At 36.7% G+C, this 18,758-nt stretch overlaps 1 protein-coding gene and 1 long non-coding RNA gene across 2 annotated transcripts; one reads left to right on the top strand and one right to left on the bottom strand.

Annotated features, from left to right (window-relative positions):
- Nucleotides 1-6,121: 6,121 nt before the first annotated feature.
- On the bottom strand, nucleotides 6,122-8,055 carry LOC110857445 (baeyer-Villiger monooxygenase). The gene is made up of 2 exons (XM_022106040.1): nucleotides 7,898-8,055; nucleotides 6,122-7,592 (listed from the first exon to the last, which is right to left on the bottom strand). Exons 1-2 carry the CDS (start codon nucleotides 8,053-8,055, stop codon nucleotides 6,122-6,124), a joined length of 1,629 nt encoding a protein of 542 aa, XP_021961732.1.
- A 6,799-nt stretch (nucleotides 8,056-14,854) lies between these two features.
- On the top strand, nucleotides 14,855-15,358 carry LOC118438028. Its single transcript, XR_004836572.1, has 2 exons — nucleotides 14,855-15,038; nucleotides 15,119-15,358. It is a non-coding gene; the product is annotated as an uncharacterized LOC118438028 (long non-coding RNA).
- The last annotated feature ends 3,400 nt before the right edge of the window (nucleotides 15,359-18,758 follow it).

Genomic DNA, 18,758 nt, shown 5'->3' with positions numbered 1-18,758 from the left:
AATAGGTTAAATTTTGAACATTAAAAAAATTCTATCAAGCTTACTGACTTCAGAATCACAATATTTATGGCATACATTTAATGCCTCTCCAAAAAAATGGGAAGTACCCTCCCAATATTTCAGAAGTACCCTCCATTGAACCCTACCTCCTAATGTTATTTTTGAATTAGGATTTTGGTGGCAAACTACCTCTTAAATAATAGACGTATCTGCAACATATAATTTTGGAATTTTATGTAAAAAGCGTATCATTAATTTACAATTAGAGTTAACGCTTCCATAAAAACAACCATTTTTAAAAACTACATGGCAATCAAGGCTTTTGTGGACTTAAAAGGTCCTCCACCCACGTTTCTCTCGATACAAAGTGGTACAGTTTTGGCTTCAGGACAACATAAAAAAATGTTTTGAACTTTCCGAAGTACATCTTTACAAATATACAGTACCAGTTCTTAAAAAAACTGGCACACGTGCATGTCAACCATTCCAAACAGTGCAGTAAAATCGAACTAAAGGGTTACGATTTTCAGAAATTGCCTTAAAAACGTGAAATTCGGTACGTGATAATGCCGAATTTTTAGGCCTTTTAAGATGGCCTTAAAGATTTGTCAAGATGTCTGTCTGTCCGTCTGTAGGCACGATAACTCTCTTTAAACAAAAGCTATCTACTTCAAATTTTGCATACTTCATCTTCGGGCAAACTGTAAGGTTGACTTCGGAGATGGGCATGATCGGTCAAGTGGTTGGTCGGTGGGGATCGTTTAGGTGGATCGGGTGTACCGTAATAAAATTTAAATGTCATAGAAAAGTTCCAAATTTGCTGCTGGAGGCTGAAATTTGATACGAAGTTAATAATATATCACATATTTGATATTAGGCAACATGGTTAGAAATGTAAAGTTGTCAAGCAATATTGGATATTAGGAGTCCGACTTTCAGTGAATAATGTCATCTTAAAAGGTTCCGCAAAGTTGCTTGGAGTAGGTTTTAATCTTAAATTCTTTATCGCTTCTCAGAAATGAGTATGAAGTGAAAAGTGAGCAATATGAGACTCTACCAACGTGGTATTGATAAATAATACCGTGTAGTAATAACCCGGTATTAAAGTTTTACAATATCGGTATCAAATTTTTACGGACCGGTATAATTTTAATACCAAGCGGTAGCAACTTTAATACCGAGAAATCAAGACCTGCATGACTATACCGGATTTCTAACAGTGCAGTGACCCTTGAGGGTGACCTATACCCTTTTTAAAAAGTTGCTATTTTCATCTTAAAAAATTTAGTATGGTGGGTAAAAGCTACTTCTGGGTAACACATACATCCTTGGAAGTTTAAGATTTTAAAGAAACCCCATTGGTCAAGGGGAAAGACTTCTTAATACTTCAAAAATTTGTTGGCAAATAATAGAAAATATCTAACAAACATTTAATCATCCCCACAACGGAGGTTGGTAATAATTCGTCGGTCAATTCTGACAACAATTTAGAAGCGGACTCTGTACCTCATTCAGGCTAAATGATGTCTGTATACTGTAGGTAGGAGTGGCAATCCGTCGGATCGGATCGGATTGTGACGGCTTCGGATTGATCCGGTTCGGATTAAGCAGGTGTTCGGATCAATCCGATTCGGATTAAACACTCAATCCGATCCGACTCGGATTGATCCGTCGGATTTCGGATCGGATCGGATTGTAATCCGATAATTTGATAAAATATATGTATTTTTCGGGTAACTTGATACCCTGCTTCGTCATTTAACTCACAATGCGATGGTGTGAATTGTAACCCTCCAATTTGGTTGAAATTTCGAAATTAAGTGGTCCATGCCAATACAACCAACGTTTCTTCAGGCAGTTTGTGCGATGGTCAAAATTTTGAAAAATATTTGTGGTTAAAGTTTAAAAATGTGCAATTTTGGGCACTGGAAGAGAATGGAAGTTCAGTTTGCGTCCTCCGCCTGGTGAAAATCGCCAGTTTTTGAACTTTGACCTAAGATATTTTGCCAAATTTTGACCATCTCACAAGCTGGCTGAAGAAACGTTGGTTGTATTGACATGGACCATATAATTTCGAATTTCAACCAAATCGGAGGGTTACACTTCACACCATCGCATTGTCAGTACCGGGTACCCGCCTAGGTAATTCATATTTTTAAGCAATTCATGAATCATATTGGAACATTGAATTGGAACTGAAATTTATCAACTTTCCTCAACCAGCTCGGCACGAAATTTGTTATTGAAGTTACTGTCTATAATATAAAGTAACAAAGAAATAATACCAACCATGATTTGCTACAAATGAACGATTTATGAGCCTAATTTGATTATTTAGTGATATTCAAAAATAACATTAAACAATTAATTCATTTAAAAAAAAGACCCCATCAAAAGCTTTTAAAGTTAATCCATTTAGGATTTTGTGCGTCTTTCAATATTCAGAAATACCCTGAAAATTTCTGTCCTTTATCTTAATAAGCAATAAATTGTAGATGAGACCTTATAAAAATGATTTCAATGACTTAAGCAATTTTAAGCAAACATGTTTAATTTCTGCAACCTGGTTAAAATTCAAAAAATTAGCGTTTTAAAAATTCCGACTTCGGCTGAATCTTTCAGCCGAAATAAGAATTTTCCAGGCTGAATGATTATTTAAAAATTATTTAAAAATGATTTAAAAATTCCGCGACGGGTAAAACATGCGCATGCAAGATATTGTTCAAACTATTGTGGATTCTATAACTAAACCGGATAGATTTGATTTTTAATTTCAACCCACCACCATTGTTAATCATGGGTACTTGATTTTGGAGTGTAGAAAATCCATCCCGTTTACATCGAGAAATCACTATATCGAATTATGAACCAGTGAAGTGAGACCCAGTTTATACGCAGTGCTAGTGTGTACATTTTGGGGGAATGTGAAATAAATTCGCCAATCCGAAATCCGATCCGAGATCCGATGACCAGTTTCGGATTGATCCGATCGGATTAAGCAGTCAATCCGATCCGACCGGATTAGGATCGGATCAGGGAAAATATAATATAAATACAATCCGATCCGATCCCAATCCGCGGATTTCGGATCGGATTTTCTCGGATCGGATTGCCACTCCTAACTGTAGGTTTTCTATTTTGTGTTACTGGGCCTGTCATCAGACCCAGAGTATGAATCGTTATCAAAATTTAATTTTCTAGTAATGTTAGCGATTTTTTAATTGAAACGAAGCAGAAGATGAGAATAGACTATCAAACTTAGAGTCAGGACTGAAGCTTCCAAAGTTATTGAGTCAAAAATATAATAAGACCCATCACCGTTAAAAAAATTACATAGAATTACGATATGCAAAATGAGAGGCTCCTTCCATTTAACAGGAGGGAAAATTTTGAGCATTAAGAGGTTGCTTTCCACTTAGGTAACTTCTTAAATATTTGGAGGGTGATTCCCATTGTTTTGGGGAGACATTAAATTACTTCCAATATTTATTTATGTACATTATGGGCATTCTTTACAGGCTTGCATGTTATTTAGCGTGGCAACATAACTTGAAAGCAAATTTCGAACTGAGTGAGTACTAGTCTTGGAAATGGGCAAGTTGGCAAATGAATTCTGAAACCATTTTTTTCGAACTTCCGAACTCTGTTTTTTTCAGGCTATCCAGACATTTTTTGCCTAACATTTCAGTATCCATTAAAATTTTCAATGTCGAATGCAAGAATTTTGAAATATGCATCTTACTTCTTAACACCTTTTATATAATGTTTTTTTTCAAAGCCACTGCTGGCCGGTGGAGAAAATACGGCATTTTGCAAATTTTACATCATTTAATATGTAGTACATATTAATACCGGGTTATCACCTTAAAATATGTATCTGGAACTCACCATATATTTCCGCCTCTACCGCATCAACTTCCGTAATCAATTCACAAATGGACTCCCCATCTCGATAATACTTGACCACGATAACCAACCCCAAACTGCAAGTGCCCGTCAACGCGACTAAATTCAGCACCGTGCCAGCATCTGAATTTGAGGAAAAAATTTGCCGCACCAATTGACCCACGAGGTAGGCCCATTGCAAAATATGGATCAGCATCACGATTCTGTTAAACACCACAAACTTCCCGGACGTTTCTGTCCCTAGTTTGCGAAGGAGGCGCACCCCTTTGAAATTCTCTGGGACCGGGTAAAACTCGAACGAATAAGGGTAAATTCCCCCATTTCGGAACAATTGATAGAAGGGAACGTACACACTGGCGCAAGTGGGAACGTATTTAGTGTCCTTTTGAATTTTGAGCTCGTTGGTTGGATGCATTGCGGAAAAATGGTGACTATTTTTGTCCAAAAGGTTTGCAGGACTGACAAATTGATGGCGGATAATGCGTGCTACATAATTCTAATATCAACTATTCTTAATAAATTGGGTGTTTAATCATGATGCGTGACGTATGCATGGCTTATCTATGTGCACATCTAGCCATGAAGTATGTGTTTGTATATATGTGCATATGTATGTATTTATATGCCTGTACATACATACATAGCGACAAGGTTCTGACCACGCCAAAGATATAGAAATGGGCAGATAATTCCTGATAATTTATTTCATTAGCTACATAAATAAATAGATAATTTGGGCGTATTACATCGTCTAGCAAGGAAACTAATATACCTAATCTTTCGCTCGTTTGATGAGTAATTCGGTCAGAATATTTCGTCAGTCGTTTTATCATACATGAACATAAATAAATGTGACAGGCGACATGTTCTGAGTGGTTAAGGTTAGGGCGAAGAAAAGTATTATGAAGGATGCTATTCTCCTTTCTCGAGGAGAAAGTATGGTGTAAATAAGTGGGGGAGTTGAGACACGAGAGACGTAGGAAGATGCATATTTAGAGAAAGAGACCACGGACTGAACCCCAAAAATGACTCATGTCATGGACTCCTGGACTCTGGAATGACATTCGTTTCAAACTGGCGAGATCGGAACTTTATTACATCTCTTACATATGTACTAGTCAGTAGCACGCATACACATACATACGCATTGCACTACAAGTCAGTGTGACACACATATATACATATGTATGTATATATGTATCTAGTAATAATTCGAGAAGGCGACGCATGGGCTTATGTATGTGCATGCATTAATATAAGTATACATACGTGACGGAAGGAACTGGGAAGTTGAAACAAAAATTCAATTTCAAAACTCCTATACAGTGGAATGTTTAATGAGGTTATTGCACAATAGGCAAAGAATAACTATTATTTTATTATTCCAGACAAAAAATTAATCATATTTAGCAGAAAATATTTAGCACAATTTTAGGCTGCGTGAAATTCTCTCAACTTGGAGAGCAAATGATTCTATGTAGATTAGATTTATAGATTACATACGTATTTATTTCTTTGTATAGAGTAGATTAGAAAATATAGTTGCAAATTTTTTTATATGTAATATGTGTTCAATTACTTGGAATAAAGGACATGAGCAGAAAATTTATCAATAATAATGGTGTCAACCTGCCAGACTTTGGGCAAAATTTGCAATTTCGATTATGAAGTTGCTTATGTAGGTATTCACTTGGATTATTAAAAAAAATATGTTCTCCTGGAATGCAAGTAGCATACAGTTATTGAAATATACAACTAAATTATACCGGTAACTAAAAATTCCCAGCCGATATGGTAAAGCTTTAATACCGAGCTACTTCTGCACAATGTTGCTTATAAATACCACTTGTGTAGAGTCATATATCTACATATGTATGAATACTATACATATACGCTTTTTCGAAATAAATATATGTAAAATGATTTCATGGAAACAACAATAATAAATACTATACATATACTTGGTATTATTTTAACACTTGGTTTCTACACCACTCAAAACAAAACGGTGTCAATATATGACTTAACCGCCTTGGTTACAATTGTGATTCCGAGTAGTAATGATTTTTTTTCCGTCGGGTCACAACATTATAACTACCTGTATCAAAATCATCATAACTCGGATTCAACATTGTAACCAAGGCGGTTAGGTTATATATTGACACCGGCGGTGTTGATTCGACAAATTTTTATTTCGAGTGTATGTAATAGTGTATCACTTAAAATGAAGTCCCCTATACCCCTCGTCCCTACACTCATTCAAAGTTTTCCTATAAGCGGGAATTCCCCCCGCAAAATTTAGAGGTTCTCTCCTCTTCCCTGGAATATTTGCCCCCTGATACCACGACTCCGCCTTTCGAAACAAGCTTATTTCCCAAACATGTCGCACCATCGCGACCCAGACGTCTTCCGCTTGTTTATCCGCCTCCACCCGCGCCCGCTTCTTCGAGCGCATATCCACCATCAAGTCGATCATCCAATCCGCCTGAATTTCGATACACGTCGGCCCGTTCGAGAAAGCAGTGGGAGCCTGCGGTCCATAAAGTAGAAACATGTTTGGAAACCCGGAAACCGTAATGCCCAAAAAAGTAGATGTCCTCTGCCCCCACTTTTCCGCAATGGAGGTCCCCCCTCCATTTTTGATGGAAATGTTTAAAATTCCCCCAGTATTGGTGTCGAATCCCGTGGCGAGAATGATCACGTCGACCTCAACGTGACGCCCATCCGCCGTTTTAATCCCGGTCGGTATAATTTCCAGGATGGGCGACTCCTTAACGTTAATAAGGTCGACGTTATTCTGGTTAAAGACTTCGTAATAGGATTGTTCCAGGGAGGGCCGTTTCGTCCCGAAGGGGTGAGGTTGGACGAGAGGGGCGAGTAAATCTCGGGTTGCCTCATTCTTCACCCGCTGTCTCACCTTGTCCCGCCAGAAAGCGTAAACTGCATTGTTGGCGGATTGATCGAAATATATTTCGGCGTAGTTGGCTAAAGCAAAGTTGAATCCGCCTATGGCCCAGGTCGACTCGTACAAAGATTTTCTCTGCTGTGGCGTCGAATCAGAAAACGTTTTAGGAGCGAAGTCGAAATCCATGCCGCCAAATGTTGTCCGTGTCTTGGCAAAGGCTTCTTTATATTGGGAGCGTTGTGCGAAAGGGACATCGCGAGATTTAGTTTGACGCAGTGGCAAGGCTAGATTAGGGGTTCGTTGATACACAGTGAGATGGTCGACGATGGGTCCAATTTCTTGAATGATCTGCACCCCAGAAGCACCCGTCCCCACCACGGCGACATGTTTTCCCCTCAGGGGGACATTTTCTTCTGGCCAATCAGCAGAATGGTAGAGTTGACCGCGAAATTTGTTTAATCCTGAAAATTCTGGGATGTATTTTTTAGAACAGGATCCAACACAAAGGATTAAGTGTCTCGTCAGCATTGATCTGCCGGACAGCGTTTTGACTTCCCAGAGATGTAGTGATTCGTCAAAAGTGGCAGATACGACACGAGTATTGAATTCGATGTCCTTCCGGAGGTCGAGGGTTTTATCGAGGTGTTCGAAATATCGGAGGATTTCTTCTCTCCCTGGGAACTTCTCGCTCCATTCGAAATTTGACCAGGCTTTCTCTATGGAAAGTTGATAAATCGGAATGCCGCTGTCTACCCGAGCCCCGGGGTAGCGATTGTGATACCTAAAGATCATTAAGTGTGATTTGTAATTGCTGCACTGTTAGAAATTTTGGATACTCACGCAGATATGTATGTATGTATTGGTTTTTCGGTTTAAAAATTTTACCACTTGCGGTATTAGAATTATACCGCTCCGTAACAATTTCCTATCGATATGATAAAACTTTCATAGCGATCTGGTACTACACGGTATTGCTTATCAACACCATGAGTCATACATGAACACCAGTTGGTATTGTTTAAATACTGGATTTCTAAGAGCGATTTCCTTTAAAATATGGAATGTACAGGTTAGTTTTCTAATTACCACGTGCCTCCAATTGCAGATCCCAGTTCCAAGATTTTGACGGAGAATCCAACCTCTCGGAGTTTCCAGAGTGTGTACAAACCAGAAAAACCGGCACCGATAATGACCCCATCCAACATAGGAGGGTTCGATATTATTTCCGAAAATGAGGCCGACATTATTTGGTTGCTTTTGGAGTATGTACATAAACAAAATTATATTGTATGCACATATCTTTTGTCAGTTCCAGACTGTGTGAGTATGTGGTATAGCCGGTGTCTTATACATACTTATAAAGCACAGTTGTGTTCCATTATGACGTCAGTAATGGTTGTATGAGATGTTCATAGTCATCAATAAAATTTTAAGGCTTGCATACACTCTAAATAAAAATAGAATAAAATGTAGCCAAGGTTGAGTAAAAAAAAAGAGGATGACACAAGAGTCGAGTAGAGTTATCCAACCGTTGTGTAGAATATGTCCAATTGGTATGAAATTTGTATCAACCATGGTATAAATTTTACCACATTACTGGATCATCATCGTTTTTACTCAACCTTTTGCACAGCTTTTATTTAGAGTGTGAATAGGATTTACCTTCCAATCATGTCTATGTTTGAGCATACTCACGACAATGCCTTATTTCGTATGAAAAATTATTTTGCAACCTTACAAAGTGAGAAAAACTTGTGTCGTAACGGGATTCACAAAATATGACTTGACCAATCTCTCAAAGCTTTTACTTATGTATAAAGCACCAATTTTTAAGTTGTGTCCATGCATCTCTAAAATTTCGCTGGCTGGTGATGTGAGAAATACAACTTGCTCATTTGCTATGCTGGGTTAACATATGAAAAAAATAATCCCGTGGTTTTCCGGCAATAGTTTTGCACAATCTCGCAAAGCCATGCAAGTTACATATTTTTCAATAAATACTCAATATGCGAAAGTTGACGTGAGTACGCTCTAAATATGTTAAGAAATATACATTGTCCTCCGATGCTGATGTAATCGATCTAATAAACAGTGCCCGTGCGACCCCAAATATTTACCCAGGCAAAATATATTTTAGCGCCCCTAAGTTTTCTCATATTTTTCTCATACTTTCCTCAAATTTTTCTCATATAGTTCTTATATTTTATGCAAATAATTTTTACGAGGCGTGAAAAGCTGTAATCATATTTTAAAATCGTACAAGAACTAATAATTCGATTTTTAACGAGCACAGCGAGAGAAATCAAAATGTACGTATTTTATATATTAAAATCCAGAAGCACACGGGACCAATTTTATTTTTTTCACAAGAAAAGTAAGCATTCCCAATGTTTTTTGCCTGTCTGAATTCGCTAATTTAAGCCCAATACTTTCATTGTAAATTGTTTTCTAGCCAAAACATGTGGTTTTTTTTAATTTTGGAACTTTTTCAATTTGAAAATTTCGATAAATTGTGATTGGTTACTTGACTTTGGTATTAGAAACTCGTCCGCAATATTTTTTAAAAATTTAAAACTTCACCGGAGTTTGCTTTTAGAGATTTCATAAACTTACAAAAATATCTTTAGTTTAAGATTTCACTAAAGTTGGTTTTTCATTAATCAAAGAATTCAATTCCTTCCACAGAAACATGTTTTTGAAGTTTTTAACACGCAGTAATATTCGAAAAGTTCTAGGTTGTAGTTCAAGGTTGTTCAAGGTTTATTGCCAATAAATTTATATTTATTGGCAATAAATATACATTAACTCAACCTTCCGCATGATCCATCCTTAATGAACCAATAACGATGGATCACGTATTTAGAAGGGCATATGTAAAGGCCAGGCAGACTAACCTGGACATAATTGTTGTACAATTGACGATGTCCATCATTTTCAATCGTCTAGGTTAAGGTTAGTTTATATTTTATCCTCCTTACTTGAGTATGTATATACGTAGTTAATATGGGATTATTCCCATTGCCTTATTGTTAGAAATAAGGTTCACGTGGAAAGGCAGGTATAATTTAACGAGTAAACTAATTGAACACGTAAATATGACCTTGGTCAGACAGGTTACAAATCCAATTGAATGCTTACATGCATTTTGTGTCTAAATTACTGAAATAAGTTTTCCTTATGTATGTTTGGTCGTTTTTTTAGTTGCATAAGTAATATATGCATGATACACTAAATATGGATCTACTTTTTTGGTATGTATGTACGTATCAAGGAAGTTATATATACCTAGTACTGCCATAAGTTTTGACCACTACACAAATTAATGTAGCCCACTCAGTTTATTGAATTTTTAAAAAATAACGATATAACGAGAAAGCCCATTAAATTCCCTACAAAACATACCAAGCAGATTTTAAAATTTCCTCCTTTCGAAGCTACAAGAGCCCAAAGTCTAGGTATCCACATCTCACTCGTGGTACGCACTCATTCCAAGGAATATTAGTCTCATTTCTAAGCGACAGATTTTTTTCTCGGATTTAAAACTTGTATGTGGTTTAGCACATGTATATAGCTTCAGTTTGGACCACATGTCATATTCCAGAAGATTGAGGTTCGGCCACAATGAATTTTATCCTTGATCCGAAATGGAGTCAGAAATTTTGGAATTTTACCCCATTTTTAATATTTTGGCCTTATGAGGAGGATCTGAGCCCTGCTCGAACATCTAGTGGCTATTTTTTAATAGGGTGTAGTCCAGTGGTTCTCCCATTCGCTCAACAACTTCAAAAAATATTATTTGACAAGAAATTTCACCCCTAGAGGAAGAAAATTCACTTTTTTGACCAAATCCAATCTACGCCGAATAAAAAAATCACAGAATCTGGATGGTGGGTCTGATTACTATTTTTAAATTTTTTATGAATAATATGGACTGGTGGGGTGTGGACAAAGTGCTTTTGCTGATTTTATATACCCTCAATTGTGAAAGTTTACTAATTTTTCAAAAATACTTATTTCCATTTTTCAAGCGCGTACCGCATGATCAGTGCCCGGCTTTTGAGGGTCCTATTTTTACTTGGCGTGAAGTTAGCAAGTGTTTCTTTTCACATCTTAAAAACATAAGTCCAAGGCCGAGTTTAGGGGCCTGGGACGTAGTTTTACTTGGCCCGTTCTTTTGTAGGGGAATTTTTCTTTGGGTCCGGCATGAATTCGGCCGAATTCAGGTTTTGCGCGCCTTCATGATTTTTTTGTGACCTTTTTGACCATTCCCGTCAACTCGGTTTTCGGCTATAAACACCACCAATATTAGTGGATCATTTTATGGTACGGTCGACCACTTTGCGTTTAGTTCCGATTTTTAATGAGCCATTGAAAAATGCCGGATTTTTATGTTTACCAAAATGTTTCTGAAAAATTGCAACCCCTCGATTTGTCCGATCTGTCATTTTAGCACCTTGTATCACAAAGAATTTCGGAGCATGGTTTCTGATGGACAATTGCATGGGGAATTCAATAAAAAATAGTACAACTGGGTAACGTAACTTCTACCGATGTTTTTGGAGCGCGGAATGCGTGAGACATAATATATGGCAGTAGTAGGTATAATAGATGCATGTTTACATAGAAATACACAAATAGCCTAATGCATATTACTACGTAAGTCAGAAAATAAATCATCACCAGAGGACGGATATGCATTTATCAAAAATTGCAGAAATATGTACATATTTAATCATTACAAAAAGAACGCCAAATATTTACGAATAAAAACCATAAAAATACTTAAGAGTATTTGCAAAATTTAAATTTTTTAATTTAATGTTCTGATTTTTTTGTGATTCACCTTCTTTATTTAGCAAAAAATCGTCTCACATCGTTGAAATAGATATTTACAAAGTACATATGAATGTATGTACGAGGGGACCACGGAAAGTATCCGTTCTGACCATGATGCCGGAATATATTTGAAATATTTATCTTATCACTTTTCGATATAAACGTTTGCGAGGTCATCACACTTGGTCCGCTCGAATTTTAAATACTCTTCTCGTCCACATAATTTTTTTAGTCTTGGTAGTCAAAAAGCGACAAAATTGCTGTGTTCACCTCATAAATCATTTAAAATCTCGTCCCCCTGAGGTTTTGTTTTAAATGTCGAAATGGGTAATAGTCACTAAGGCTAAGACCTCGAATGAACGGGGGATGAAATAACTCTGCCACCATTAGGATTAAAATGGCATCCTACGAAACTTTGGATGTTTGAACTGGATTTTTCATGTGGAAAAGTAGCAAGCGACGCGATTTTATTATTCAAGTTTTCTGTGTAGCCGCTATGCATTAAATTTCGAAATTTCTGCATTATAAGCCCCAGTTATCGTCGTTCTCAGAGCCAAAAAGTCCAGGGTTAGAATTCCTTCTGAGCCCTAAAAAGCGGTTGCGTTCACCTTGACGGCTGATTTTTTCCTTAAAACGGTATTTGTGGGTCGAGAGTCAGTATTCTTCCATGGCATGTTCTCCTGCTTACTATCAAGGTCATAACAATGTACCCAGACATCATCCCCGTTGACCAGTGCAAAAATAAAGTTTTATTTCTGTTTTGAAAGTCTAAAAATGTTTTGCGAAACTGGGCTCGAGTTATTTTTTGCTGAATGCTCAAATTCATTTTCCCTCGTATTACATTGACCTGTTTGAGGGGAGGATGTTCATGTGGGATTGTGAGGACACTTGTTTTAGGAAAGCACAAGTTCAAGGCTATCTCCCATTTTTTATTCAACCGTCGGCCATGACCAGGTCATTCAATTTTTGGGCGTTGATCTCGAAAACCTCAAAAATTGGTCGTTTTCGTCCCCCTTCGGATGCAACTTGTTTCTGTCAAGACGAAATGGCTTGGTCCATTCTCTCACTGTGGATAATGAAGGGGAAGGGTCAGGGATTAAATGGAGGGGTCGTTCATAAATAATAAATATCCCACACGGGGATCCCTTCCAAATTGGAAGTTCCTATGATAAATACTTTATCAGAAAACTCAGCTCAATTTTAGCGGTTTGGGTTGTTTCGCTGTTTTTGGTCACATCTGGCGACCTGCTCGACTCGGCCGTGACCGTGAATTTTTAAGCTATGAAATCTGAGATACATATGAGTTTATCTTTCATACCAACGAAAAAAGTGGGGCAAAATAACCAGTGGCGGGTATAGCCAGTTAGGGGCCCCTAGGTGACTTTTTCGTGATGATTTATTTAATATACTAACCAATGTGCAGACTGGGTTTCTTCGACTTTAATTTTAAATTGCTCAGCAACAAAGAAGCCTACAGTTTTGCTTATTGATGCGCTTGTTTTCGCATGTGGCGGAATTTTTAATTAAATTTCAGTCAAACGAAGGATTTTTCAAAACCCTATTACTTTTCTTATTTCAAGCCGATATGACAAGTTTAAAAAGTGGATTTCTAAAAATTACCTACCTCAAATTAGGAAAATACATTTCTAAATTCGTCTGATATTTAAAATTTGCATTCATGTATTTGACAATTTTAGCAAATGCAAAAGAAACTCAAATTACTGAAAATTTGATGTTTTTGAGAAGGAAATTTTGTAAAGTTATATAATGTAATTCTGAATAAACGTGTACTTCAATGATTGAAATTTGTTTAAAATTTGAAATGCTGCAGTTTTTTTAAAAAGTCATGAGCAACTCATGATGAGACGCTGAAAATAATCAAAAATTCCTTCACGGGTGGCAAAACTCGTATTCAACTAAATGCAAAATACGGGTTCTCTCATTTATTTATGAGAGTGAATAACTTATATTAAGATATTCTTTAAGTTAGTTCGGTGAAAATGTCATGAGCATGCCTGAGTTAAGTTAGCAGCCACACGTAATTTTGTCGATTTAATTAAATTATTAGTTCTAGCTTGACGGTGATAATTACATTATTTGCAAAGAGTTAATCTGACTTTCGTTCGGCAAGACGGGAAGCCAAGAATTCGCAACCCGAGTAACCGATTAAAGAATAGATTGAGAGAAATGTTATAATTTAAACAGAGCAAATTATTTTTTATTTGACCAAATAAGTATGCACAAAAACATGACTCGCAGGAATACGTTAAAAATCGTGTAATTTGGCTAGCCTGTCAAGGGGCCCCCAATTTTATTAAAAATTATTTATCTGGCAACAAATTTTGCGGAATCACGTGCAAAAATTATTGGAGCCCTTAAATAGTACGTTTTTCGTTTATGTCTACTTTATCTACGTATATATGTAGCTGCTTAACCACTTGCTCGGGGTTTCGCAAATTACTTGGAGCATGAGTACATACCACCAATTAATTCTTATATTTGCATTGCCGTAGTATCAGTGAATTTATTTTAGAAATTCGCTGGCAATTCTTGTAAAAATTTACGTATAGTCCCACCCTAGACTATGCATGCGGGGCCCCGCTGCGTGAGGGCCTCTACGTCACAAATACCTCACCTTCCCCGTTTACCTGGCACTGCACCGAGATGACGGCCGGCCTGGGGGTCCCCGCGCAGCGGGGGACCCTAGGTGTCACCTATGTCACATACCCGGTTTACCCGCCACTGAAAATAACCCTCCTTCAAGATACTTTCCGTGGTCCCCTCGTATGTACATATGTATTTCTGCTAAAATATCTAAAGGATTTACGTATTTTCAAATAACAATAAATATTTATAAACAAGTTTAAAAACCTAGAAATATGTAACAATATATAAAAGTATTTCGAAATTCTTGTAATTTATAAGAGTTAGGGAAAACACCCACTAAGTTTGAGCGTCGGTCGCCATCAAGTGGAAAAGTTTAAAATAAAAACATATCCGCCCTCTGATTATCACACCTGTAATTATGCATGTAGTTTCGTTGGAATGGGTCATCAAAATAGGAAATAATTTTACATAATGACCACTAAGTCGTAAAACTCGAGTACACAACGCCAACAAAAATCCCCTGCCAACAAAATCCACATAAATAAATTCATGAAATGTATTACAAAAGTATTTAAGAGCTTTGTCAAACTGAGAGAAAATCATAACAGATTTGCAGTGCAGAAAAAGTTTCATTATTTCACAGTAAAGTCAAGCGTCCAAATTGTTTAAGAAAGTTTAGCTTGTTTCTTAAAATTTGATAAGTTTCTCAAAGTTTTTGGAACAATGTCACGATATTTAGCCGCATTTCTCCTCCTAATCGTAGCCATTTTTGCTCTTGCGGAAGGTAAATAATTTTTTGTTGTCATTCAAGTAATTCATAAAATCGAAAAAATAAGTAATTATGTGCAATACGTTAATTTTTAGAAGTTCCTGAATGCAACGGAGTCTGTGGCAGACCTGACGACCAGGAGAACGCATGTTGTGTAGCGCACGGTTACTTTGCAGGGATTGGATGCCAAAATGGTCGAATGTTCTGTGGGCCTCATCACTGATCAGATGCATACAAGTTTGCTCGTAGATTAAAACTTTTATGGAAGTTTGGGGGACGTTGCTAAAGTGAATTGTTGAGTATTTGACTAATAAATTTTGGAATTGGGGTGAATATTTTGAATAGATTTCATAATTTTATTTTTGCGTTGCATAACCGCATTTGCATATCACATAGGCATAATATCATTGGACCCCACCCACTTATTACGACAATTTAGTTAGAATATTTGTACTTATATAATTTGTAATTATATAAATTCTCTCACCCAATTAAAACAAGTGCGCCGCCGTTTGAATCACTCTTCTTGGAACGGCCAGTAACAAATTAATCGTGTGTGTCACCAAAATAACGAGACATGTCACTTTCGTGTTTCGTTTATAGATGAAGAACTTGTATCCTGCCTCCATAGGCGAAATGGTGATTTTCTTGAGTGACCTGAGTTCTTTGAGAGACTTCTTTCTGAATTCTTTTGGCTGACATGTTGTGAGCAGGGGCAAAATTCCCAGCAAATTGTGCGAATTATCGAACACATCGTGCAAACAAGGCATCAGGACGTGAGTTATGATTAAAATCATAATTGCAATGCATGGAAATATCGTGTAAAATCAGATTGGCAGGATCGCGTAGAATTTAAAAGTTACAAAGTTGCACAGGATACCATTTGCTACCCCTAAACTTTGCCCAAATATTGCGGTGCATCGAAGTCAACCGGATGGATTTGATTTGAATTTCGGCCCGCCTCCAATGCTAATCAAGTGGGCACGTGATTTTGGCGCGTAGAAATTCTGTCCGGCTGACTTCGATCCACCGTAATAGGCAAATGCAACCAAGGTAGGCTTCCATAAATACCGCAATGATTTGAACTTGGCGGTACTGCGATTCCGCGAGAATACCGCGCATTCTCGTAAGAATGACGAGGAATCGGGTGGAATTTCGGAGAATTAAAATATTTCCTACAGAAAACGCAGGTAGACATGCACATAAATATACTAATATGTGAATATAATTTTTTCTTTAAGGTTAAGGTTAGGGATTTTTAATGTTCGACTCCTTTGTAGTCAGCTTTTTCTACGTGTAATTATGTGAAATATTGAGCTTTCATTGTACCATGCATTAGTCAATTCTGAAAAATAAATTTTAATGGACTAATATAGGAATATACAGAAGGCGGGTATGAATTATGTATTATGTATGTACATATTACGAAATATGTACATCCATATGTATGTAAATAATATGACTGTATTATGTGTTATATTTACGAAAAATCATGAAATAGTTTCGAAACACGTGCGAAATCAACAAAAGAATGTTCGCCAAAGTATAATGCTTTGAATTTAAGTTGCCCAGGTTCTGTCGGCACAGAAATTTCGTCACGTTTCATTAAAATATTCACAAACTATGTACACACATGTATGCCTTTTGGAAAAGATACCTAAAATATTTTCTTATTTTACTGGTTTATTAAGAAAAGTACGAATTTAAGTTTTGTCCCAATTGATACCTAAATTTGTTGCAAAAATTTGTTTTACATTGTAGTCTTTTGTTTCCAAATAAACACAAAATCAAATTTTTTGCTACAACTAGACTAGCTTATTAAAAGGAGCCGTCGAAGTATCAATGATTAATATTTTTGTTCACCCGGTGTATTATTTTGTCTCACCTTTTCTTTCCAAATTATTTTTCGCACAAAGTAAAGTATTCCAACCCATGACACAATCTCTCCCGTACAAAATCATTCCCAGGTTGATCGCAAATGTGGCCGCTGCTGAGCACAACTGCATTACAAGGAGGAACAAGTAAGCGGCAGGGAGTGGGAGATAACATTTGAATATTTGAATATTAAAATGACCACGAGTCCGCCAACTGAGCACAATCCGACTCCAATAAATGTATGAAAGTACCAGAGATAATTTTTAAGCCCTTGAGTACGGAACAGTAATTTTGTCGTTTTAGGACACCACCGTAATATATCCAATTGTGTAAAATTGGTGTAAAATTTGTATAACCGATTGTTGTGGCATCCTCACTTTTACTCAACCTTGGGCAAATTTAGGACAACTTTTATTTAGAGTGTGGGCAGGATTTACCTTCCAAATGTTTGAGCATACTCACGAGGATGTCTTATTTCGTATGAAAAATCATTTAGCAAACTTAGAAAGTGAGAAAAACTAGTGTCTTAACGGAATTCGCAAAATATGACTTGACCAATCTCGCAAAGCTTTTACATACTTCGGTATGTATAGAACACCAATTTTTAAGTTCAAGTTACATATTTTTCAATAAATACTCAATATGCGAAAGTTGACGTGATGACGCTCTAAATATGTTAAGAAATATACATTGTCCTCCGATGCTGATGTAATCGATCCAATGAATATACTTACATTAACCTAACTTTCCATCCTTAATGAATCAGTAACGATGGATCACGTATTTAGAAGGGCATATGAAAAGTCCAGCCAGATTAACCTGGATATATGTAATTACCATTTATTTCCAAACTTATAGGTTAGTTTATATCCTCCGTAGTTGAGTGTGTAGGTAATTGGTAGGATTATTCCTATTGCCTTATTGTTAAATTTAGTTTAGAAATACGGTTCATGTGGCAAGGGAAGCATAACTTAACGAGTAAACTAATTGAACACGTTAATACGAGTTTGGTCAGACAGGTTACAAATCCACTTGGACGGTGTCCATATCAAACCTTGAAGCCTTGGCAGCTGGATTTTTTAATTTTTAATTTCCATCAAAAATAGGTCACAGACCATGAAATTAGTGTAACAAAAGAAAATTTTTTTTAAAAAGTTGCCCCCAACCATCCGCTATGGCCATTATTTTGAGTTTGGGTAGGGTTCGTATTTAGTACGGCGATTTTTTTGACAGTTTTTAAGCTTGGAAGTTGAAATTTCAGATTGCACATCATCTTGAGTGTCCCGAGGCCAGACTTTTTCGTTTTAAGGTCTATTGTCGAAACTGACCTCAAAACCGGTCACTTTTCGACATGCCCATTTCCCCATGGTTTTATACATATGATGTCAAGTCTCATATAGCCCCATAAATAGGGTATCCTGAGAAAGGTCTCGACCATATGAAGCAATCCTCCTCGTCGTCCTGAAGAAGACCCTTGGAGGTCGAAACGTTGACAAAAAAGGCCTAATCCGGGCCCCTCCAAGTGAGCCCTTATCCTTTCAGTTTTCCTATTATATCCTCACTGCACAATTTACATATTATAACATCTCACAACACTGGATACATTTTATCAAATAAGTTCAAATCTTCATTAATTGTAAGATCTATGTATAATTTCACGGAAACTGTGCTAAATTTTACTCGAATTTTAAGTGATCATTTACCTAGTCGTATACACTCAAGTGTCAATAGCTGATTGCTATAAAACTACGCCGCAGAATTAAAATCTGATAAGTGCATTAGATTCGCCATGCGATTTACATTATGATTCACTATTGACTTTGTAATTTTTGAACATCTGGATAAATATATAGGAAATTG

Source organism: Folsomia candida, unplaced genomic scaffold (genome assembly GCF_002217175.1).
Source record: "Folsomia candida strain VU population unplaced genomic scaffold, ASM221717v1 Fcan01_Sc018, whole genome shotgun sequence".
NCBI lineage: Eukaryota > Metazoa > Arthropoda > Collembola > Entomobryomorpha > Isotomidae > Folsomia > Folsomia candida.
This window is presented reverse-complemented; position numbering and strand designations above follow the sequence as displayed.